Genomic DNA, 25,988 nt, shown 5'->3' with positions numbered 1-25,988 from the left:
AGGTCAGGAGAGGATCGCAGTACAGTACAAGTACATTGCTGCTGTCTTTTTTGTCTTTACGGAGGTTTAGTGGCTGGGATTATTTATTGGTGCTGTTGATTGTTTTTGTTCCTCCCATTTTGCGCACTGATCATCCACTGTATTTATCTCACTGTCAATCGACCGTGATGATGTGGGGATTGGACTCATGCGCTTTATTGCTGGAGATTGGTAATATCTGCTGCTCTGCTACTCACATTTCCAGTGCAATGCCATCACACCAAGAAAAAAGAAACAATTTGTGGTGTGCAACCCTTTTTTTGTTTTGTTTCTGGAGTTTGTTCTTCCTATCCTACTGGATTTTTGTTGTCTTGCCACCACTGTGTAAATCTTGTTTGCTTGCTTGCTTCCCCCCTTGATGAATCCTGCCGCTGCTAGCGTGAGGATGAAGGCTGAAATTGCAGTACAGCACACTCTGTGCATGCGGTGCAGCACCTCCAGGCTTCAGAACTGGCATCACCTCCAGCACATTCTGGATCGGACTTTCCGGTTCTTGTTGTCAACAAGCCATTTGGTTTAAGGTGCTTCATGGTTGTTTGGCTGTGCTGTTCTTCGTTCTGCTCCTGAATTTCACTCTAGTCTGTGGATAGCAGTCATCCATGTACGTGTGTATGTGTGTCTTCTCCATGGAGTTGGATCAAATCTTGTTTTAATGCTTTGATCTGTCCCATGTTTTTCTTGGCAGTTTCGTTTGCGTCGGATCTTGTTACCGCTTTAGCAGAATTCTACTACTGAAGGAAGCAAGGGACCATCCTACAATCTACTTGGTTGAGAGCAAAACTGTGAACAATGACAAGGTCAGATTCTGGAGGAGAAGACGACGTCTTCTTCGATGCGTGTGACGATGATATCATCAGAGGCCACTCAGCAGCAGAGATCGGTTCATCCTTATCACCAGCCGGCTGCACCACGGGCACTGAGGCTGGGTATGAACTGTGGGCAGGTGAGCCGACGATGAGCGTCAGGGAAAGGAGGCAGAGATTCCTGAAAGGGATGGGCTTTCTCGAGCCTGGCCCTACCGGAGCCGTCTTCCCCCAGTGGCTTGCAGAGATCACGACGAATGATTGCTCGTTCCATGATCTCGAGGAGAGGATCAGCAGCATATGTTCTTCCTTCAGATCATGTTTCTCTGACGGCGTTCTGGCAGAGACAGCAGCTCCCAGCACAAGGGATATGGATAACTGCAATGGAAGGAGAAGTGCAGCTCGCGATCATGAAGGTGGTGGCCAGCACAATGTGCTTTCAGAGATTCTTGAGGAGGTTGGATCGGATGAAATCTTGGCTCCAGATGACGATGTGGCTGGATCATCTCCGGTTGCTCGGCGATTCTTGCGCAGTCGCAGCAGCGGTCGCAGCCATGCGTCCGGTGATCCTAGGCAGGGTGAATTCAGGAGCCTGTGGGGAAGCTTCAGGAGAAAGAAGGATGCAGCTAGAGCTCCCATGGATGATGTCCATGCAAGAAGCTCGAATTCAGGTGCATTGTGCAGAACAAAAGTTCATCACCAGAACAAGAAGTGGATGGACTTCACTGCTGTCTACATGTGCCAAGAAATCCAGGCCCACGAGGGCTTGATCCGGGTCATGAAGTTCAGTTCATCTGGGTGGCATCTAGCAAGCGGCGGCGAGGATTGCGTTGTGCGCGTTTGGCAGATTACGGAGATCGAGTCTTCAGCAAATTTGTACGTCAGAGATCCTGAAGACATGGACAAGAATAAGGGTTTAAAAACTAAGCCCCTTGCAATAATTCCAAACAAGGTATTCAGTATTACAGAGACGCCTCTGCATGAATTCCATGGCCATGGAAGTGATATCCTGGACTTGGCATGGTCAAAGTCAGATGTAAGTCTTCTGTCTCATGTAGTAGCTTGGGTATTGATAGACAATTGACATGAAGAATGCATGTCAGTGAACTTTCTGTTCATGTTAAATTTGGTATGAACTGGTCTAATATCTCCTGCAGTTTCTCTTGAGTTCATCGAAAGACACGACGATACGAATGTGGAAAGTTGGTTGGGATGACTGCCTAGCAGTATTCAGACATGGAGAGTATGGTATGTGCAAACATCCCAGAGTAGTTAATTGCTAACCAAATTTTCTTGGGCAACTCTCCGATCCATTTTACTGGTAGTATTTACTAATACTACCAGTAGAAAAGGGGAATTTTTATACTTCGTTAATTACTTGATTAGCAGTATTTTGTAATTTTATTTTATTTACAATAAATATCACAATCTATATTACCCGATAAATTTCTACTACACCTAATATTGTTGATAGTATAATTTAATCATAGTCGTTCGATAAAATAGATTAACGGTATAGACTACCAGTAAAATACACCGGAGTCGGCCTCAATTTTCTTTTCTAATTTATTTTCCTTTTGAAGTAGATTTCTTTCAGGACAAAAAAGTTTTTTCTTCTGACATATTTTATATTCCCTGATATCCTTTTATTGTCGACAGTTACATGTGTTGATTTCAATCCAGTCGACGAAAGGTACTTCGTCAGTGGCTCAATAGATGGCAAAGTCCGCGTTTGGGATGTTTCAGACAAGCGGGTAGTTGACTGGGATGATATAAAGGATATCATAACAGCTATAAGTTATCAACCAGATGGAAAGGTTCATGTCTTATCAAAATGATGTTTTAAAATTTTGTTTATCAAAATGTAATTGAAGTTTATTTTAACTGGGTTGCAAATTCTTGCATTTTTACCATTCTCAGGGTTTCGTTGTTGGTTCTGTTAAAGGGAAATGCCGCTTCTATGATCAATCTGGTATAACTGCATTGTATCATTTTTATTTTTTTTCCTTCAGATTATGTGCATTTTAACGACGAGAGAACAATGTTAGTATTAAGTAACAATTTTGCGATCGTTTCTCCATTAGGGAAAAACATTGAAAGGGGCAAACTAATGCGTATAAAGCGGAGAAAGTGGTTTGCAGCTGCCAACAGGATTACCAATATTCAGGTTAGTCCTATTTGTGAATGCTTGAAATTTTCTAATCCATCAATCGATTTTTCTATGCATTAAATTTGTTTCAAGATCTTGTTGTCTACGGGCTACTTTGTTTGGTTTTCTTTGTTACCGTTAGATTCCAATTCAATATCTCACAAAATCAATTGATGTATTTTTTTCTAACGATTAATTAATAGTTGGCCATATCAATTTTGTAGTACTGTCCGCTACTTGTAATTTATACAAGCCATTGCTTGCTAGATGAACACCAGTTGATTGTCACCTCTCATGCAGTTTTCTAAAGGCCATCCATCCAGGATGATAATCGCGTCGAAAGATCATAAAATTCGAGTTTATGAAGGTCTTAAGTTCACTCAAAAGTTTCAAGGTATAGACTTCTGTTTTCACTCTCTCATACTCAAATAAATTTCCCTCTTGAATCTTGATTTGTTTAGGGCATGTTTCTTTCAGCTTAAGATTATTATAATCTAGATTATTGAGTCAGATTATTATAAACTAAATTATTATAATCTGTAGTAGAATAAGTTGCGTGTTGTTTCTTTCCTAAATTAATTTAGAGCCTAGATTACTCGGTTTGTAAGTCTAAAAAGGGAGTGGGTGGCATGGTGGGTAATTTTTTATCCAATAATCTAAAAAAAGTTCACCTAAATGAGTTTATCAGATTATAATAAGCTGGACTCCAGATTATAATAAACTACCTTAATAATTAATAATTAAGTTGTCTGTTTCTTTTAGCTTACTCTCAATAATCTGAATTATAATAATCCCAAGCCGAAAGAAACAGAGTCTTAGCCGTTTCACTCGATATATATTCCCTTTGTTTTCTTTCGTTCTTTTAATCTTATTTGACCATTTGTATTATCTAAAACATAAATATTTATTAATTATTTTGTTATTATTTTATTTATTACTAAAGTAATTTATTTTTCCTATTTGTATATAAATTTTGAATAAAATGTGAATGGTCAAATATAGATTTTCAACGGTGTTAAATAAAAAATCAGAAGGAGTTTTTGATTTAATCGTGTTTTGGATTAAAAAGAAAGAAAGAAAGAAACATTTTTTGGGGGTCGTGTTTTGAATCTTTTGATGATCCATGGTGCGGTGCAGGGCAATGGAAGTCCAAGGCGTTGGTGCCGCCGTCGCTGACGCCGGACGGCAGGTACCTCATATCGGCGGGCAGCGACTCCAACGTTCGCATCTGGAGCTTCGACGGCGGGAGGCGGAGGCGGGCCGTCTGCTCCCGCGAGCTCTTCTTCTCCGAGGGCGTCACGGCGGTGGCGCCGTGGGAGAGGGCGGCGGCGGCGAGCGGGAGGAGGAGCTCCGCGGCGGCGGACGCGCCGACGCTGTGCTACGACCGGGAGCGGTGCTCGTTCGGCACGTGGTTCCTCGCCCCCGACGGGCCGAGGGCGTCGGCGGCGACGTGGCCGGAGGAGAAGCTGCTGCCGTCGCTCCGGTACGTGAACTGCGCCGGGATGGACGACTGCCGGGCCAAGGTGGCGGCGGCCTGGAACACGGTGGTGGTGACGGGCAGCCGCGGCGGCGCGATCAGGGCCTTCCACAACTACGGCCTGCCGGTGAGGCTGTGAAAGCCGGCGAGAGGCGACGCCATGGTGTTCTTGCCGCCATTGATCGATCGATCGATTCATCCATCCATCCTTGGCTGCTGCTAGCTTCGCCACCTAGGTAGCCAGTGAGCTAATGCGTGCAGAAAAAAAAAAAAAGGTAATTTTGGCGAAACGCCAAATCGGAGCAGGGATACTGGTAGTGGGATATTTAGTGGGCAAGAAAATAATATACTTGTGGATACTTGCCGCCAAAGAATAGCCGTGGTTCTTTTTTTTTTTTACCGTAACTATAGTATCAATATTGACATGTGAAACTATAGAGGAGAAGAACTTTTTTACCATCCTTAAATAGTACAAATTTTTGGTACTCAAGGTATCACATATTTTACACTAAAAATATGATATCTTGAGATGCTTTTTTAAAGATAGTAAAAAAGCTTAGAGAAATATTGACATGTTGAACTATAGAGGAGAGCGAAACTCATATGTCGATGATGGTTGTAATAGGTGTATCATTATGAGAAGAGCGAAACTCGTATGTCAATAACTGTAACAGCCATGATATGGAGAATAATCTACTGATGCCAACTGGTTAAAGGAATATGATAAAGTTGAAATATTTGACCCGTCATACATCGCCCCTTAGCCAGTATGAATGCGAAGAGATAACGGGATAGAATTGTTAGTGAAATGGTCTTGTTCTTCTTATGCTTTGGACTTGTTTGGAACGTAGAAGTCCTAACAAATTTGTTGGAAAAAATCTAGTCGTCCATTTATCATAGGAACCAGGTACTCCCTCAGTTCTAAAACAAATCAATTTTTTAGATTTTAAATACAATAATTAATTATTCATCTTATTTAAAAAATTTACTATTAATATTTTTTATTAGATGATAAAACACGAATAGTGTTTTATATGTAACTAATTTTTAAAAAAATTCTTAAAGTTTTTCAAGTAAAAAGTCAAACACTTGACAAAAAACCAAAAGTTTGCCTTTTTTTTTAGAGACGGATGGAGTAAGATTTTATGTTATAAGAGAGAAGTGCAGAGTTTGCCTTTTTTAAGAGACAGATGGAGTAAGGTTTTATGTTATAAGAGAGAAGTACAGGCAACGCATAAGCTTTTCTAGCGTTTTTTTTTATTTTTACTTTTTTGCACGAATAAGGGCTATAGAGACAGACTAACACGAATATGAATAGGCATGTAGCTGATGTTGAGCTCTCGCTAACCTGAAGCCTTCGGATTAGCAGTTCATGTGTGCTGTTTACACTGAAAACAATGGCACTTGAACAAAATTTAGCTACTCGATCACTTGATCTAGTGGAGAAGTTGATTAAATAATGTCAGCTATCCCTAGCCCTGTACCACACTCTCATGGTGAATACGTACGCAACAGCTCAATCTCTTCCTGGTGCCTCCCTTTCGTGGAAAGAACTACTCCCACATGCCAACGGCACGTATTCTCTAGGGGGTAAACACGCTGTAACAATCTCATCTTGCCACTTGATTCTCCAGAACTAATACCACTAAACTACGGGTTTTGGGATCATTGGGTTGCCATTTCCCCTTGGCCTGATAAAACCCTGTCCATGTCCAAGAAATACGGCCACGTCTTTACGCTTTCCTCATCTTTCTTGCTCTCCTGCCAAACAAACATAAAACAAACAAAATGGTTGAGCTTACTATATGATGCAGATATTGATAGATATATAAGCTATATGATGCTCATATAACTAGGACCAGATGTAAATGGTTTTATAACAGATACTACCTCCATCCCTAAATGTTTGACGCTGTTGATTTTTTTATACACGTTTGACTATTTGTTTTATTCAAAACATTTATATAATTATTAATTATTTTTATATCATTTTATTTATTGTTAAGTATACTTTTATGCATATATATAACTTTACATATTTTACAAAAATATTTGAATAAGATAAATGATCAAACGTGTATAAAAAATCATCAGCGTTAAACATTTAGGGACGGAGTAGTAAAATTGGACTGAGGACATAGTTGACAGATCAAAAGTTGACTTTTCTAAATAAAATGAACTGAATTTATGTCAAAACTGCAGAGGTCACCAATGACCTTACCTCATATTTCTGAACCAATGATGTCCATAGAGATTTGCACTGTGCTGGAGAACGACTTATCCCCTGGTTCAACATACTAGAAGATATCTCTTCCCACAGAACCATCCTCCCTTTCACAGTTTGAAATTTCTCGTTCATTTCACCACGCATCTGAATTAAGCTCTTAATTTCCTCAGGCTTCCACTTGTTCTTTTTCGAAGATTTAACTGGAGCAGAAGGGGGGTCGCTAGAGTCCTTACCCATTATGCTGATCTTGCTAAGCTTTGGCTTATTCCCTTGAGCTGAACCATTGACGATCCTAGCAATCTTTACAGCTGTAGGGGATTTGAATGAATCCCAAAAATGCTCTAGTGTTTTAGGCTTATGCAAATCCGAGGAGAAGAATGCTTCACCATTCGTGCTTGTGGTTGCATCATCACGTGTTGTTCTCGAGACATCAGGAAGGATCTCTGTAATAAAGTAGTCACAGTGTCAATACATCTTAGATGGCACAAAATGCATGGAATCAAATGCACATGATTAGATGAAAAACAGTAAAACAGTATGATGAGAAATGCAGATACTACTATAGGATTAAACCATACACTTTTCAAAGGTAATATCAAGATACTAGTTGCTGGTAGTACCTTTAGCCTCCCCCTCTGGATTTTCTGGGCGTGTTTTGTCATTATCTTCGAGGCCCCTACCTGAACCCCTGCTGGGATGCCTAGAAGCTGAGAAAGATCCGAACTTTCCAGACGATTTACCTTCTGAGTCTTCTACAAAGTTTATTGTTGTATTCTCTGTAGCAACCGTAATGACATCAGGCCTCTTCCCACTATACTTCCTTACCATTTTCCTCAAGATTTCAGATACCATCCTCTCCATGTGACTAAGTGGACAATTCACTGGACAGCTTAATAATGCAGCATATGCAGCTTTATAAAGTGCATCTAATAGTCTTCCATTATCAAGCCATAGGCATCGTGTTGTTATCTTGAACTTCCCTTTCAGTCCTGACTGTGATGAAGCAAGTTCCTTCTGAGGTCGGAAGATCTCCATGCTGCAAGAAACAAGGTAAGTGTTAAGTGTTAACAATTGCTATTTATGATTCTTTTTACTATTTCCAAAGAGCAGCATATAAAATATAACTTGTTCTCTCATTTGACCCCAGAGGAGAGTTTTGCTGAAGATAAACAACATAACAAATGCACCAAATTTGTGTATATTACCTAACGAAAATAATGCCATCAGATGCAATCCTGAATCTCTCATCAATGCAGAGATCATTGGATGTTCCAAAAGCTTTGTCGCCATCACTATACATTAGCTGTGCATCATGTTGGATTTTAGAGTTGGTGAAGTCAAAAAAAAAAGGGAATGTACAAAATATATAACTCACCCGCAAATCCTCTTTCCCTAGAGCAACAAACCCATTAGACAAAACTCTTCTGTTTCTTAGATGTGACACACCAAGCATCTCTCCATTTTTAATTACCTGCAATTAAACCAAGCAATCTAAGAACCATAACAATTCCTAAAAAGTCTAAAATAGCTTTTAAAGTTGCTAAAATGCATATGATGGCAATACTAGAGATACTTAGCATTCTGACCAGAATGTAAATGTTTAAAAATCTACAAGACAAAAACAAATTCTTTTGTAGATAGATACTTGACTTAACCTGGTAGAGAGAGTACAAGTGCACCATGTTTCCAATGCATGAACAAATATTCTACGAAGCTAAAAGAGTCGAATAACGGAGCTTTGACCAGTTCATAGTTTTAAGTAAACAAGTAATTTAAGATTACAAGAGGCATGGAGGAAAAGCAAAAGACTACATAAACTTTGTTTGTTCAGATACCATAACCAAGACTGAATCTCGTATGTATATTTCAACCGTGGAAAAGATAATACTTACAGTAGTGTGCCTTATGCCAGTTGATCTTCCAAGTAATTCATGTTCTTTAAGAAACAGGAGTTCTCCATGGACAGGCAAGAAATGCTGTGGTTTAACAATCCGTAGGACTTCCTCCTGGAAATAATTAAGAAAATGCATAGCATGTTATCTCATGTCAAGAGAGACCAGAAAACTATTTATATGGAGATTCAGGAGAATAGAAGGCTAATTCTATTGCAGAAAATGAACTAATTATCATCAGAACAGAAATCAATACAAGAAAAGGAAACTTACAAGTTCATCATGATAGGCATGCCCAGAAGTATGGAGACCAGCATCCTTTCCCATCACAATTTTTGGGCCAAGCTCAGTAAGGCGATTTAACATCTTCATTACACGCGACTCATTTCCAGGAATAACCTGAAAAGAAAGCATATACATGATAAGATCATTTACAATTCTAGTAGTCAAAATATAAACCAATTGACCTGGAAGAACACATAACAGGCGAATAGGGTACATTACTTTCAAAATTTCATGTGTCTTTGAATGATCAATTTTGTGCCATTCCACATATCTTAGTTTTAATCAAAGATATTTAAATTAATAAAGTACACACATACAAGCCAATGTCATCTTCAGAACATAGGAAGTTCTGCTATAGGAAGAAGTCAGCAAGACAGCAACTGAAAACAAGAGTGCACACTGATGCACTTGATTTAAGAAGGATGGTGTGGATAACTAACAGACAATGGCACCATCCCATTTGACTAATCTCGAAGGTTCTAAAATAATGCATCAAGGATGATAATGTGAAGAGATGATGGTGATGGCAACAACAATGTACCTTGGCAGAGTACAGAAGGACATCCTCTTTCGATAGTTTAAGGGCATGACTTCCCCCAAAAGATGCAAGATTTAGAGCAGCACGTGGCTCTGCCTGGAAAATTTTGATACACAGATGAAAGAATTAAGGTGGTGCATGAGCTACTGAAACTGTAGATCTCTTAGGGTGTAAGGCTTACTTGTGAACCTGTAGTAACAACTAGAAGATCTTTTGGGGCGTAGGCATCCATGTCCTCTACCTTAACCTGCAGAACAACTACTATGAAATAAGGAAGACTACATTCTGTGATATCATCACACGACATATCAACAGATCATACCAACTCTCAAGCTAGTGAATTTCTATGTATTAATTGAAATTCAAAAATAACATAATGACATGGAAAAATAACTCAACTCTCAAGCTAGTGATTACACAATAATAAGTTAAGGCACCTAACAAAAAATGAGAGCGCCTTTTGAGATTATAGATTTTGACAATACAGTACTTTTTCTGTAAACTCAAGTCCCTTCGGTGGGAGCAAGATTCTATTGTGTGCACCTTGTCCAAAACAAATAGATAAGAACCACCAGACAAATTTGTTAAGAAAGACGAAAAGAATAGCGTGTGTCAAGGCATACATGAAGCTATTAGCCTGCGCAGAACAGAATCAAGCATCAAGCTACTCTACAAGTAGCACTCAGGAGTCATACAAGTTAATATATAGAAGCTATAATAATGTTGGGAGGCGATTCGATAGCTGAAGTTAATAAAATAGCGCTGAGAACAAATTGTTCTATAAAGGATACCAGCTTATCTCGATACAGAAGATCAATTGCACAGCACAGATCACCAAGACAGTAAAAGACATCGTTCCAAATATTGCATTATCTATACTCCTATAAAAAGGAGTAATGGTGGTGGCAGTGAATCTGCCACCACCACATACCCTCACTATAGTTTTACAATTTAGCTCTCAAATTTCTTAATATTAAAAATCAGTTAAATATAGATTGATATCTACATATAAATTCAAATTAAGGTGACTATGTCATATAAGAAAATTTGATAACACATCATAAAATCCGTAGCAAAGCACAGGTATTTATCTAGTTAGCCAAAAAACACTATATCATTTGCACATGAGGAATTAATAATGTAATTACATACCAAGGTTGATGGATCAATTGGTGACTTTCCATCCCTGAAAGCAGCATCAAGGTAAGTCCTGAGTGACATTCCAACAAACACCTGTTCCAGTTTATCAAAAGTACAGACTAGTAAAAAACATAAAAATTGAAGATAAGGCAGAGCCTTATATGTTGAATTAGCAATCTCAATCAAAGATTACCATCTTTCGACCAGTTAAGTCTGCAGCAGCTTTGATGCTCCCAATGCGATGTATATTGGAAGCAAATTGTGTTGTAATTACTCTTCCTTTTGCTTCTGAAATATGTCGCAACAATGAACCAGCAACAACAGACTCACTGATGGATCTTCCAGGGGATAGAACATTTGTAGAGTCACTCATCATCTTGCATTAAAAATAACCACAATGGTAAGGGAAACATAATGTTAGCAGCATATCAGCAAATAGCTTCTCGTACCAGTATTAAAGTGATCTGTAGATAATATTGTTAAAAAAATATATAAGACACTGAATTATCATTTCTCTGCATCCTACATGGTACTCTCTTCGTCCACATTTACTTATCACTTCTGACCATGACATACATAGGCAACCATTTGAAATTATATGATATGATCATAATGTCCTTCCAAACTAACCTATTTATGGACCCACCAAATGTGGCGGAGGAGAAAGGAAGAGAGTTAAAGAAAAAGGCAAAATGGGAAAACATGCACTGGGAAATGTGAAGTGGCAAGTATTTGTGAACATAAGTGTCAAAAGTGAAGACTTGTGGATGGAACTTATAAGTGCAACCTGGGATGATGACTTTTAAACCATTGAAAAGTACTGATCTAGATGCATGGCTGATATTGGATAAACTTACAAGTGTAACGCCTTCTTTGGAGAGCTCTTCCAATGCTTGCCGATCAAAATTTTTTCCATCCACTGGTGACTCATCAATCTTTCATCGAAATATAAGTTAAACAAACGCACCAAAATTAAAGAAATTGGGCATGGAATCATTGATTAGTGTAACTTACTTTCCAGTCACCAGTATGGAAAATTATGCCATCAGCACACCGAAGCACTAAGCCACAGCAGTCAGGGATTGAATGAGTTACACGGAGGGGTTCCACTTCGAATGGCCCAGCCTGAAATCTCTTCCTTACTCTAAAAACCTTAAGCCTAGATGAGAGGAAAATTCCAAACTCCTTCAAGCGCCTCTTTATTAGCTGTCCAAATATGTAAAGGTACATCTTAGTACTATTTTGAAGATTTCATGAAACAAATCATGTGTAACAATAATGCCCAATAATGCAAAGCATGCATGTCATAGTCAAAAGGACTGATTGTTACCTCCATAGTAAAAGATGATGCAAAAATCGGTGTGCTTGAATCCAACGCTGGGATGACCTATGGACAGCAAATACAATAGGAAACACAAGAATATCGCAGCTTTAAAAATGTATAACAATTGGAGCTAAGATATTAATATGCATATGGCATGGTAAGCAGTGGCAATGAAAAGCAAGATGGTTATCAATATGTATGATTCCCCATCTCGCCCTACAAGGTACTATAATATTTAATGGCCAAATTTGTGTTTGAGGAGCATGTTTGTTTATGATTGGTGATAAGCATCAGTACAGGATTGAATAATTAAGTGCATTCTATATGGAATTATGGACAAGTCAACCCAAAGTAACAAGCACATCTAAAGTGCCAGAAAAAAAAAAGAAACTGCTTAAAGTTATTTAAAGCTGAGATAAATCAATCCAAGCAATGCTTTCAATTAACAGAATACAATTTCATACTTCTTGATTCTACAAGATCAACCTATGGGCAATCTTCCATTGAATGTAAAATGTGAACAGTTTCGGTTCTGAATTCTATTCTCATAGTCAACCAAATTATCTAGATGACTGGTACCATCTGTTGTTTTCATGTAACATCAGCAAGAATTGTTCGTACTGATGAGCATTGCATGGGGCGCACCACTGGATTTCATGATATGTGAAATACTGAAATTAGAGCTTCTACACAGAACTGATTACTCTTAGTGTTGGCATACCCTATTAGAGAAATGAATGCATCTTTCATGGGCCCCAGTAAGGTTAGATATGCTGAGTTTTGAATTTTTTAGAATGTTACCTTCGACATAAGGCTGTGTCCTTCAAGTTAGTTGTTGTCTTTATCTACCAAGTTTTTTTGTTTGCAGTAGTCAACCCTTGTTTAAAATTCACAGTGCCCCCCCCCCCCCCAAAAAAAAAAAAGTCTCTCCCCTACCCTCTTGTGCACTTACAATCATTTGTGTCTGAAATAACTGTAGAGGGTTGTTAGTTGCGTATGATAAAAGGCTTTGGTATTTTATGTGCACGATAATAGCCAAGTGAGATTGATATATGAGTAACAGAAGAATCATTTACCCAGGGCAACGCACCGATGTGATCTTCATGGCCATGTGTTATAATAACTGCTTCAATTTTGTGGCTCCATTTCTTGATGAATGTGGTGTCTGGGATAATCTTTTGCACACCAAATTCATCGTAGCTGACACAAGTTTGAATAGAATTCATTTCAGTCAAAATTTAGCTTAAATGTAGTCATGTAGACAGAAAATGAGAAAAGTCTGTACAGGAACTCTATACAAATCTACATGTACAGTTTGCAGAAAATGCCAAGCCATCATGCCAGAGTGTAAAAGAAAAGGCAGGCAGTTATCTAAGTCCTCGCTTGTATACATGTTTTGCCAAAATAAACACTAATCAGAGAATGCAAACAGACACACGAAAAAGGCAAAGACAAAAAGATCTGAATCAAACAGTAAGGTAAGCAGTAACAAGCTAGAGAAATAGAATGCATACTCTGGGAACATAACCCCTGCATCTATCAATATGTAACGGTCGTAGTTCCCCACAAGCATGCAATTCATGCCTATTTCTCCAAGGCCACCTATTGGGAGGACTCGGAGAGGTGGACCATCCAACCCTTCGTAAAACTGTTCCAACTTTCGCTTGACTGAATCTTCCAGGCTCTTAGTGGCACCCTCAGTTTTCCTCACCCGTCTACGGGGCGTTCTAGATTCTTGAGATCCTGCAGACATTAGGAAGAAATGCCTTTGACTTGTGAGTGCCTAAGAAGTAAGAACAGAAGAATTTTCCATTTCAGATCATCATGCAGATTTGTAAACAGTTGAATACAGGGATCGATCTATGTTGTCTCACCCTGGTGCACAGGATACATGCGAGAATTTCCATTTTTAGGTGTTTTAGCTTACATTAGTTGCATTTTTAGGTTCGCAGTGACAGGTGATTTTTTCAAACAGCAGCACGCAACCTGATATTGCGCAAATATACAAAAGTGATCCGTGCTTCCACGAAGAAACGGAATCAACCTAACATAGCGCATGGCGGTTCACTCAAACCTCCAAATGGTTGGGACTCTAAACCACACTAAAACCCTAAACCACTGGTGCTAGTTTAGGGAAGCAGGTCCTACAGAGGTCCTCCGAGATCCGTCCTTCTCCTCCTCCTCCCTAGCGCGCTGGACGAAGAAAACGAAGGTGACTACAGGGCCACCGGCGACGTCCGACGGCAGGTGAAAAATTGAAATCGGGATGAGATAGAATCGAAGCTCCGCAGGGGAATGCGGATTTCCACTACGAAGAGGACACCGTCCGGCCATCTCGGATTCCCCCACCCAGCTCCGTCTCGGCGGCAGCAACCATCGGCGGCGCCAATAAAAGGAAGAGAGGGCAGTGTCAGGCTGGCTGGCCAGCGCGGTACCTTTGGCGGAGGGGAGAGGCGAGGCCGCGGCGCAGCACGTGATAGAGGCGGAGGCCGCGGAGGACGAACGGCGGCGCGCGAGGCCGCAGGGGCATAGGGACGAGAGGGAGGCGAGCGCCACCATGGCGGGCGGCGGCGGCGAAGGGAGGGGAGAGGAGGGAAAGGGAGAGGCCCGGAGCGAGCGAGGTGGAGGGAAGCCGAGGCCGAGGGGAGGGGATAACGAGCGGAGCGGGGGGGATGGCGTTCGAGTTTTTGTTCCGGAGTGCCCACCACCTGTCCAAAAATATCTCATTTCTCTTTTACACTTGCAAGATTTTTTTTCCCCCCTCTCATCTCATGTAGCAAACGGGATTCTAACTTTTGTTCATAAAAGTTATCGATCGAAAGTAGCGTGACTTTTAGGGTATTTTTAGCCGTTCTATCCACAACAAACGCTTGAGATTGATCGCTATAAATATGTTATAGTGTTTAACTATACAGTATACTATAGATTAAGATGTGTTTTAGTGACTTTTATGAACAAAGTCAGATAATCCAGATTGCTCACGTAGTGGTATCAGCCATTCATTTCAAATGTGTTGTTCGGCAAAATAGTGCAAAAGCTTGAGAAATTTATTTGTTCGACTCGTGCAAAACATCTGTAAACATGACGATGCCTACGCATAATTAAAAAGAGCTCTTTTGAACATAATTTTTCAGTAAATTTCGTAATATCCTATGTTTTACTGGCGAAGTTATAGAAGATCATGTGTATTATAACATACGGCGTATGCCTCGGATAATATGGTCCAAAGGTTTCATAACACTCGGGTCATATATGCATGTTAAGCATGTATTTATGTAAAGCTTTCATCTTATAATATGCTGATGAAAGTGAAACTATTGGTGTCTTAATACAGCTGTTTGATTTATTTTATGTATTTTGAATAATATTGCTTTAAATGTACTAAATTTGCATTGGACTTAAATAAGGTGGAGTTATGTAAATCCTTTGAACAAAAAACACATGGTTATATGCTACAGGTCACAATGAATATACAAACATGTCGTTCCCCTGTTATTTTAACTCATTTTTTATGTAATCAATTCAATTCTATGAGTTTTGATGGACTCAGTCCAGTTCTCATGATTGTTAAAAAAAGTAATTTTGGGATATTCTTATCATTTGCTTTTATCCTTGGACTAGATCGAAGTGGTTTTCAGCTAACATTTAGAGCTCCCACCGGTTATTTATTATCCACCCATGTATCCAAATCCATATCATTTGGATGTGATGTGGGTAAAAAATAATTATCCATTTGAATTTTATGCATGGTAAGGATATTACTCATTTTACCCACTTTGTTTATACCCTATTTAAGTATATATAAACTTAGAACTAAAATTTTTAAACTCATGTTTACACTATAAAAATTATCAACTTTGATTAAAATTTAGTGAGATAAATTATTATATAGAAGAGCAATTGTATACAAATTTCAATCAATTTCTACATATGAGACTCACATATAAGACCCACATATAAGATCCACATATGTCTCTGCTTTTACCAATTAAGTTACTCATACCCATTGGGTAATACCCATTTGTTTTGATACGGATAATCTATTTAAAATGTGTATGAATAAATTAGGTATGGGTATGGTGACTAGAATTTTGATATTTTGGTCCTTTTAAAAACTTATTTTAAAAATAGGCTCCTGAAAAAACTTATTGCACGAATGAATCTTTTGACCATATCAATGTCATTGTCGTCGTCCTCCAAGTCATTATGGCATGCTTATGTGGTCGGATGACTGCGCCAATAACGTTAGCGCGGTCAAAAAGTTTCATTTGTACAATAATTTTTTTCAGAGATCTAATTATAAAATAAATTTTTTAAAAGACTAAAATATCAAAATTACAGTGGGTGAACCAATACCCTCCCATAGTGGCAGTTCCGGTGGTGAAGCCACCTCCTGGGCAGGTTGGACAACTGCAAAAGCTCCGTCACCAGTATTTTCACTGTATTTATGTCATGGCATATGTAAAAAATTATATATCACTAGCACATACACCAAGTCGCCAGGCTACAAGATATCACTTACTCTGTCACTGGCGGAAGTCTACAAACATGGTCATGACGTCACAGTATAATCCAAAGAACATATATAGACTAGAAAATTTCTCAAAACATTATCACATCTCATAAGAACCATTTTAAACCAAACAAACTTTTTCTACAAGCAATATATAATATGATATCCCTATAGAAAGTAGAGCTAAAATTGAAACAAAGTCATATTTGGGTAGAATGTAATTTAGATTCGACCACCTTTATGTAAATTGATTATTTTCCATTTTACAAGTACATGTTTGTAATTTAGTTACTAGTTTTTTAAATTTTGAGGAAAAAGTACGAATTACCCCCTTGAAGTATCGCGGTCGGTCGAATTACCCCCTAAACACGAAAAACAGACATTGTTCACCCTAAACTTTCCACACCAGGCAAATTACCCCCTCGACACAATCCAAAGCGGTTTTGTCCTACGTGGCGTACACGTGACAATCCAGTCATCATTTTCTTTTTTTTTAAACAGTGGGGCCCATCTGTCATAATCCTCCCTGTCTCTCCCTCTCTCTTACTCTCTCTCTCTCGGAGAAACAGGGTGAGGGCGCCGGCGGTCGGCGAGCACGGCGGCAAGCGAGCGAGTGTGGAGGCCGTGCGGGCAGGAGGGCGAGGGCGTGCGGACGGGCGGCGCCACGTGGGGGTGGCGGGCCGACGGGCGCGGGGCCGTTGTGCGGACGGCGCGGGGGTGGCACCGCATGGGGACGACGGCCGGATGGCCGGCGACGCGCTGGGGTGGGCCTACGGGGGCGGCATGCGGACAAGCGGCGCCGCGCGGGGACGCGCGAGGATGAAAACCTGCCGTCGCCGCTGTGCCTTCGCATGCTCTCACCGCCGTCGCCGCCCGTCTAAGTGTTGTTTCCGTCGCCTCGCCGACACCGACGTGCCACCGTCGACGCTCGCGCCCCTCCACTACCATCGCGCGCCGTGAGACCTCCTCGGCCTGTCGCCGCCGCCGTCTTCGCCGTCTTCCACGCATCATGCCGTTGTGAGACATCCTTGGCCTGTCGTTGCCGCCCTCTTCGCCGTCTTCCGCGCGCCGCGCCGTCGCCTCCGCTAGTCGCCGCCGTGCTATCGCCGCGCCATCGTCATCCGCCTCCCTCGCCCCTGTCGGTCCTCTAGCCGGAAAAGAGAGAGAGAGAGTGACAGGCTATGACAGGTGGGCCCACCGTAAAAAAAATGTTGACTGGATTGCCACGTGTACGCCACGTAGGACAAAACCGTTTTGGATTGTGTCGAGGGGGTAATTTGCCCGTTGTTGAAAGTTCAGGGTGAACGATGTCTGGTTTTCGGGTTTAGGGGGTAATTCGGCCGACCGTGATACTTCTAATTCGTACTTTTTCCAATTTCAAATAAATAACTAGGCTGGAATTGCATTTGAATTTTTAAAATATGTAATGTACACACAAAATCTATAAAAAAAATCCAGTTGCACATTTGGGTTGATTAAACTGAAATAAATTATACCATTATGGAATAAAGTTCAATACAAGCACACTTTTTAATAAAATTATTTTCCGCAAGGCAACTATTCTCTATATATAATTCACATAATACATGCTATATTACACATGCACTATAGAATAAGCTATAGTTTTAATGATTTTTCCATTCAGGTACAACTTTTAAAATGCCAAATTATTGTACAAAATTTTAAAATTCAAAAGATTTTTCAGTTATAAATCACACTGCCATGGCATTCAAAACCACTTCAAATCTAGTTGAGTAATGAAAACAATGTAGTGATATGGAAGCTTAGGGGTGAATAATGTCCGTTTTAAAGTTTAGAAACAATTTTAGATTTTTCATGAAAGCCCATGGATATAAAATGGTTTTCCCCTTAGTAAGCAAATAGTCAAGGCAACATGATTTTCCCCTTAGAGCATCTCCAACAGTTCATCTATCACATCCTCTATCCTAAAAATAGAGGATGAAGACTATAAATTGAGCTCCAACAGAACAGCTATCATATCATCTATTTTTAGATGTCATCCATATATAGAGAGAACATTTATATTTGGATGATCTTTTTCCATCCTCCAAAGAGATATAGAGGATGTCATATATGGATGATATAGTGGAGTACAAAGAGATATGAAGGATAAAACTAGTTTAAATGATCATCTAAATAAAGATATAGATGACCAAATTTAGATGAGCTGTTGGGAATACTCTTAGCAAGCAAATAGTCAAGGAGAGAAAAAAATCCAATCACCTATTCCACATCATCAAACTGCAGCGCCATGTAATTTGTAACGTTGGTTCGTTTTTACCGTACTTTTGTTATCATATACGTGAAAATATAAAAAATATCATTAACAAATATCTAAGCATAAGAAAAATATTGTTGATGAGTACGAGCTCTATGAATACCACTGTACAGACGATCATGTCTAAGAAATAACATCATCGATTTAACAATGGACCGGTGCACAGATCCCTAAGACGATGATATTTTTTAGCCAAAGTCGTTTATACATAAAACTCACGGTCATCGATGATATTTCTTAGAATTAGGTGTTTTTAATGTTATTTCTAAGCTAAGCCTCCGATCTTTCCGCTTATACTTATACCTTTTTTTTGACAAAATTTAAATTTTAAAACTTGAATTTATAGTTAATTTTAAGATTTTATGATATTTTATTTTCCATCAGTTGCTTAGATCACTAGGAACATATATATAAAACCTTTATTTACAAATTATTTTTTAATTGTTGATAAATCATTTCGTTTACGCTTACTGTAGGTGAAAAGCTAATGTTTGGTATATATGTTTAGATTTTTATCAATGTTTATCTTATTGCGGGTGTTTTACTTATACTTCGGAAATTTTGGTATTCAACATTTTATCTAAGAAGAAATTAGGGATTATCATTTATCGGAAATAAGAGTGACGAGAGTGTTTAGGCCTCCATTTAGTGGACAAGAAAGTGAATGATATTTTTGAAGATGTTAGCTGACTTAAAGCTAGGAATCACAAGTAAAAATATGTCTAGCTGCTAACCAAGTAAAACATTATCCTTATCTTTTTTTTTTCTTGGCAGTACCCATCCAAAACAAGACTATCAATACACAACTCTATCCTTTTACTTACTTATTATAAGTATGAGCAAAATGACTTATTAGTGATTAAAAAATAATTTATAAATAAAACTTTTATATAGACATTCTTAACGATCAAAAAGGAATGTTTAAAAATATGATAAAACTTCAAAATCAACTTAAATTTAAGTTTTAAAATTTAATTTTTAACTTAAAATCATAAACATAAAGGAAAAGATGCGTGGCTTAACCATCAGGAATGTAGATAAGAATTCACCAGACAAAAGCCAGGTCGACACCGTGGTAAACTTTAGGATGCATTATTTTGCTGAAATTTTTGTAACTTTTTTCTCGATTTTTGCACTCATGTTTACCAGTATTTTTTTTTTTGCAAAATGTTCTTATATAAAAGTTTATAATATCATATTTTCAGAGTAAATTTTAAATTTGTAGTAGTTAATTTTAATTTTCATACTTCAAACACAGCCTACACGATGCAGTCATGAAAGTGAAACAGATAACACAAGTCTTCTTATGTCGATCTCATCATCAATTTAACACATCTTCTTATGTCGATCTCAACCATCCATGACCAAGTCTGGAGGACCAAACAATAAAAGAATCAACAAATGAAACTAGCATTAAATCAACCAATCAACCATCTCCTTCGATTACAAGTTACACAATCAGCAGAACAAGAAAACAAAAGCCAACGAGAAGTGTTAGCCTACCTAAAGCTGATACAACATCAAATTATCAATCCATTAATCGATTAATTAACAGAAGGGGAGAGCATGAGAACGAGAAGAGATTGAAGTCACCTACTCCAACAATTAATGCTAGCTAGCCAAGCCAACTTCCTCTCACCTACACGAGGAAATTTCCAAGAAAGAGTATTTTTCTCCTCACGAGAAAATCCATTAAAAAAAATCTATCGACCGTGCCATCTCGCCAACCTCTCGTTCGGTCAGCTTCGCCGCCGCCGCCGCGCCGGAAGTTACCGCGACGGCGCGGCACCGTGTTTTTTCTTTGGTTACTTTTAACCTCGCCGGCGCACGCGGTAAAGGTGGGTAAAAATGGGTTTGGGAGGCGGACGCGAGAGGGAGCGATGAAATGGGGTGAGGTGGATTAGTTTACAGGTCCGGGAAGTTGCTGCTGAAGAATTCCATGACGGAGAAGGTCGCCGGCGAGGGCATGGTGGGCGTGGACAGCAGCAGGCTGCGCGGGCTCGGCGCAAACGGCGGCGGGGGAGGCGGCGCATCGCGGGCGGCGGCGGAGTGGAGGAAGGGGCTGAGCTCGCTGAGCCAGGAGAGGGAGGCCGGGTCGAGCGGCGAGAAGAGGCCGGACGAGGCGGCCGGCGGCAGCGCGGAGGGGACCGGGGAGAGGATGCTCGGGCGGGCGGGGCCGAGGGACGCCGCGAAGGCGTCGGCGTCGTCGGCGGCGGCGTCCAGCAGCAGGATTGGGTCGTCGACGGCGGAGTAGTAGTGCGAGGTGGAGGAGGACGGCGCGGAGGGGGGCAGCGGGCGGACGGACCTCTCGATGGCGGCGTACCTCGCGGCCGGGGAGAGCGCGGCGGTCGGCGAGAGCAGGAACTCCTGCGGCTGGAACTGCGCCGGCGGCGCGGCGTTGAACCCAGCGGCCGGTGCCGCCGACGAGGCGGCGCCGGCGCCAGGGCCGGTGAGGCGCTGGACGAGCGCCATGAACTCGCTGGGCCTGGTGTGGATGACCTTGGGGGAGGCGTCGTAGATGATGACCGGCGCCCGCGGCTGCTGCTGCTGCTGCCTCGCCTGCCCAGGCCCGGCCGCCCCCGCCCCCGCCCCGCGCGGCTGCGGCACGACGGGCGGCTTCCTGACCTTGTGCGAGTCCTTGCTGACGGCCAGCCGCGGCGGGCGCGGGCCCTGCAGCTGCCGGCTCCGCGGCGACGCCCGGTCGGACGCGTCCATCGACGGATCGATCACCGGGCTCCGAGGAGGACCAGGCTTCGTAGGCGAACGGCTCAACGGGGAGGAGAGGAGAGCGGAGGAATTCAACGGCGAGAGGCGGTCAGGGTCGGAGGAAGAGGAGGCGGGCGGCGGAGGGGAGGTGAGGTGTTGACGAGAGGAAGGAAAAGTCCACGAGCTGCGGCTGCGTTGGCTCAAGCTAACGGGAAAGCCGTAACCGCTGTCACTATAAAATTGATAAATCTTCTGAGGGGGGATGCATTTCCCAAAGCAAAGCAAAATTTGGATGAGATTTCGGCGTGCCTTTGTGCGGCGCGTTTCTGAGTCACCGTGATCACTCCCTCGTTTAACGTTTCTTGTTCCTCACATTTGACTATTTGTTTTATTTTAAAAATTATGAAAATATAATTTATTTTACTTATAACTTATTTTAAATACGACTCGTTCTTTTTTATATTTACACTAATTTTTTAAATAAGACAAATAGATAAACATTGTAACAAAAAAGTCAAACATATTACATTATAAAACGAAGGTAGTACATCATATCGTTTCAACACCCATCATCAGCAAGACACGACATACAACGTAAGACCTTGTTGTAGCTAGTTTCAAACTTTTCCACCAGCGCTTTTAGCCTGGCTAATTGGATCAATATATCACTATAAGTTTGTTATATTAGAAATATATTATTATTGGTCGTGAATATCTTCTATGTATTACCGAAATAATGTAGAAGTCAAATCGTGTCGTTGCTGTCAGGTTTTTTACCTACATATTAGACGATATACTTTGAGCATCACCTCCATAAGCTACCTCTGACCTTGGAGCAAGGTCTAGGGTGTTCAACTCCTTTGCTTCGCTCATATCGCTTCCTGCTTTTGACTTGATGGTGTGGCCAAAATCCTACAAGAAGGAGGTGGTGGTTGATGACTAGATATAGGGACAGTAGGCCGCCTCAACCACAACATTGGTAAATAGAAGGGGTGAGCAGCATAAACTGGCAGTGACATATTAAGAATTGTTGTTGACGATACGCCAGGGATGATAGCGCCTTCAACTTCATCAGTCACTGACAAGGCTTGGGGACGACGATGCGATCCTCCTCATCAATGTCGGTTAATACACGTAACCGCTCGTCCCAAGACACACCACTATTTGCCATGAGTGACAACCCACTAGTTCCATCGGCTAGCGTCCCTCGTGCATGGCTACCACCAACGTCCATCGATCCTAGTCTTCTACAATCTCTATGATAACAAGCATGTTGAGGAAGAGGATGAGCGAATATGTGTCTAGAGCGGCTCATTTGGTGGTGGGTTGAGCTCATATTGGGTGATAATGATGCTATGAGTTTTTCCTCTTAACTAGGCTTATATTGCCTTTAGGGTTGAGCCTAAACAACATTGCGGAGGGAAAGACAACATCCCATCAAAATTATGTTTGAAAGTTGATATTTCTACTCTAAGACATAAGTACTGACAGAAAACGTGATGGTAATGACATAGTTTAAATTGTACAAATTTAAAGACACTTATGTACATAAAATAGTATAGCAATTTTCTAATATGATGTGTCATGGCATGAACCCTATAATCACATCACTTGCTTGTATTAGTAGGATTTGATTTTATAGCCTTCTTCCCTAACGAGAATGTCAAAAGTATCTGGTTACAATTAACCTTTGAAATAAACCTAAAATTTTAAAAATAACTTCAGCTCTCCTGAGCAGAATCTTAATAGCTGATACGTTAATATTCCTAGTAGCGATAAAAAACTGACAGATAAATAAGACAAAAAAAAAAGAAAGAAACATTCCCAACAGTGAATTTAATCCACCCCGGTGTGCCTACAGTGGCTGCTCCATGCAAAATCCGGCCGGCGGGCCGCAGGCCAGTATCGAAGAAATATACTACTCTTTACAACGCGGCCTTCCTAACTACCACGTGAACGGTGTATGCATGCATCTGCATGACGTGACACTACCGATGATCCTACGGCTTGTTATTAAAGGGAACACTACCGATATACTGTGTCACGATTAATTCTCTGGTGTCCAGCCGCTTTCGGCATAAGTTAAGTTATGGGATGCGAAAAACGTAGTAAAATTAACGATCAACTGATAGGAGGAGCGTGGAAGGGATCCAAATCAAATTTTAGAGGTATACAAGAAAATAAGTAAAATTTAAAGGCATATAAGGGATTGGCTAAAATTTTAGGATATACAGGAGATTATCCAAGTTAATACGTGCTAGAAATATTTGATTTGGATGACACATAAGAGCATCTCCAACCATCTGTCCAAATCTTACTCTGTATTTGCCTAGAAATATCTAGTCATGGTATGACACATAAGAGCATCTCCAACCATCTGTCCAAATCTTACTCTCTATTTGCCCATTTAGCAAACTTGCAAAAGATATTCCTTTTTATTTTTCTTATGTGCTTCAAAAATATTTTTATATATACTAATCCCCAAATTTACGGACTTTGGCATGTCACTCCCCTCTGCACTCTTCTTTTTCCCATATGCTTCTCTCACATATATCCATCTCCCTTACTAGTGGATGGGAGGCAAGTTGTCGGTGGCAAACAAAGGGAAGGGAGGTTGCCGTCAGTAGTGATGGACGTTGGGTAATGCTAGCGATAGTTGTTGGAGAGCGGTGGTGACCTCTTTTCTTAACAACACGACTAATGTTAAAGCTTGGGTGAGCACGGTGGCGGCGACATTGCCATAGCTCTCTTTTTCTATATCTAGGCCATATCCATTGCCGGCCCCCTTAAAGGACGTTGCCTTTACAACTCGACTGCCCGCATTGTTGTCTCCCTCCAGCCTCAACTTCATTGCCACCCATTGGTCGCCGATGTCCTCTTTCCTCTATGGCATAGCTGATGTTGATGCTCATGTAAACGTGGTTGCTTGAGATCTAGGGTATACTCATTGCTAACCTTGTGAGAGACAACGCCATCACCACCTAGCCGCTTCCCTCAGCGCTCCACCCTAGCGTCAACTTCATTGTCGCCCAACGCAACTACTTACCTCCTTCCTCCACAACCCCTTTATCCACTTAGTACCTTCAATAAGTAGTTTTGGTTGTAGAAAGCACAAGCGAGTCGGTGATGGATGGTGAACCTATGGCTAGGGAGGTGACGAAGAGGAAAACGTTGGATCAAGACAAAGGATGAGTGTGGGACCCATACCTGGCAAATACTTGGCAAGTTTTTGTGGCTGGCCAATACTAGCAAGCGAGAGGAGGTATTTGACTAGTTGGATGGCTTGGCAAGCTGATTATCAAGTCTCTTGGATGATTTTTCTCATAATTATCTTAGTTTAGAGAGTAAGATAGCGGGGATGTTGAAGATGATCTATCCTGCGAGTCCCTATACACGTTCTGTCTCCAATGAACAGCACTCCATGCGTAAGCAAAGACCTGCTATAACAGCTTGGAAACTATTTAGGTTACGTTATTCAAACCCAGCTTATTCTCAGCTTGTTTATTGGCTTTTGCATGCATACATCCTGAACTATTAAACGATGTATTCTTTGTAAAAAAAATCTATGTGGAAGTTTTGTATTAAATAATTTCATCGTGTATACTGTTAGGTAGCTATTATAAAAAAATCTTTTATCTTTCATCGAAAAAGATTAATCCCAAATCAAGGTTGTGTTCTTTATTTCATTTGTTTCAGTTTTTTCCTTGACTTTTGCATGCACACTTTCCAAACAACTAAGGGTGTTTTTTTTCAAAAAAAGTTATATAAAAGTTCATTATCCTACCTTTCAAAAGTATATTTTAAACTTTATACTCCCTCCGTTTTATAATGTAAGATGTTTGACTTTTTTGCTTACAATGTTTCATCATTTGTCTTATCAAAAATTATGAAAATATCATTTATTTTGCTCGTGACTTACTTTATTATCAAAAGAACTTTAAGCACGACTTATTATTTTTTATATTTATACTAAATTTTTAATAAGACGAATGGTTAAATATTACAACCAAAAAAGTCAAACATCTAATGTAACTGAGGTAGTAGTAGTTAATTTTATCATTTATACCATTAAATGGTTATTACAAAAACTAGAAAAAAATCATCTTTATTTGCTCAAAAGAACGCAGCTAAGGTTGTGTTCTTATCCAACTGAAGATGAAAGATAATATGATTTTTTGATAGGTATTTAACAATATAAACGATAGAATTAGATACTACAAAGTTGAAAATCTATTTTAAAAGATATCACGATGAATTTTTATATATAATTTTTTGTAAAAATATATTGTTTAGTAGTTCAGAGAAAATAAACGCAAAGACAGGGAAAAAACTACGAATAATTATGGGGGAAAAAAGGTACAGCGTAAGAGAAAGCAAACTGTCCACGCTATATAGCCGCGATGTTGCGGTGCCTAGAGCATGAAGACCCTTGGCAGTTGGCAGTACATATGCACCACGGTTGGCAGTACATACTTGAGGATTAAGGGTACATTCTGTAGTGTTGTCATTTGCATATATACCATGGTGTTGAAATAACCATGTTGTCGTGCTGTACATGTTGGTGATTTAAAGAGGATCAATTAAGGGTTGTGTTGA

The 25,988-nt window shown here is 40.3% G+C and overlaps 3 protein-coding genes across 4 annotated transcripts; 1 reads left to right on the top strand and 2 right to left on the bottom strand.

Moving 5' to 3' along the window:
- Positions 1-828: 828 nt before the first annotated feature.
- Positions 829-4,840, top strand: LOC102712614 (uncharacterized WD repeat-containing protein C3H5.08c-like). The gene is made up of 7 exons (XM_006648645.2): positions 829-1,878; positions 2,000-2,090; positions 2,502-2,659; positions 2,763-2,827; positions 2,898-3,009; positions 3,292-3,385; positions 4,129-4,840. The coding sequence occupies exons 1-7, from the start codon at positions 829-831 to the stop codon at positions 4,605-4,607; spliced, it is 2,049 nt and encodes a 682-aa protein (XP_006648708.1). The 3' UTR covers positions 4,608-4,840.
- A 960-nt stretch (positions 4,841-5,800) lies between these two features.
- On the bottom strand, positions 5,801-14,494 carry LOC102710271 (ribonuclease J). Of its 2 annotated transcripts, XM_006647289.3 has the most exons (17): positions 14,310-14,494; positions 13,389-13,617; positions 12,951-13,074; positions 11,881-11,937; positions 11,565-11,756; positions 11,408-11,485; positions 10,744-10,926; positions 10,563-10,643; positions 9,592-9,657; positions 9,414-9,506; positions 8,861-8,986; positions 8,588-8,701; positions 8,071-8,166; positions 7,901-7,998; positions 7,316-7,731; positions 6,690-7,138; positions 5,801-6,229 (listed from the first exon to the last, which is right to left on the bottom strand). In XM_006647289.3, the coding sequence occupies exons 1-17, from the start codon at positions 14,431-14,433 to the stop codon at positions 6,134-6,136; spliced, it is 2,622 nt and encodes an 873-aa protein (XP_006647352.2). In that variant the 5' UTR covers positions 14,434-14,494; the 3' UTR covers positions 5,801-6,133. The 2 variants fall into 2 exon arrangements, with proteins under 2 accessions (XP_006647352.2, XP_006647353.1); XM_006647290.3 differs by lacking the exons at positions 13,389-13,617; positions 14,310-14,494 and having other exon boundaries at positions 12,965-13,068.
- A 5,507-nt stretch (positions 14,495-20,001) lies between these two features.
- LOC121053568 (protein MKS1-like) lies at positions 20,002-21,607 on the bottom strand. Its single transcript, XM_040521086.1, has one exon. The coding sequence runs from the start codon at positions 21,399-21,401 to the stop codon at positions 20,592-20,594; it is 810 nt and encodes a 269-aa protein (XP_040377020.1). The 5' UTR covers positions 21,402-21,607; the 3' UTR covers positions 20,002-20,591.
- Positions 21,608-25,988: the final 4,381 nt, after the last annotated feature.

This window comes from Oryza brachyantha, chromosome 2, assembly GCF_000231095.2.
Source record: "Oryza brachyantha chromosome 2, ObraRS2, whole genome shotgun sequence".
Lineage (NCBI taxonomy): Eukaryota > Viridiplantae > Streptophyta > Magnoliopsida > Poales > Poaceae > Oryza > Oryza brachyantha.
The sequence above is the reverse complement of the archived record's forward strand: the minus strand, read 5'-3'. Positions and strand labels throughout refer to the sequence as shown.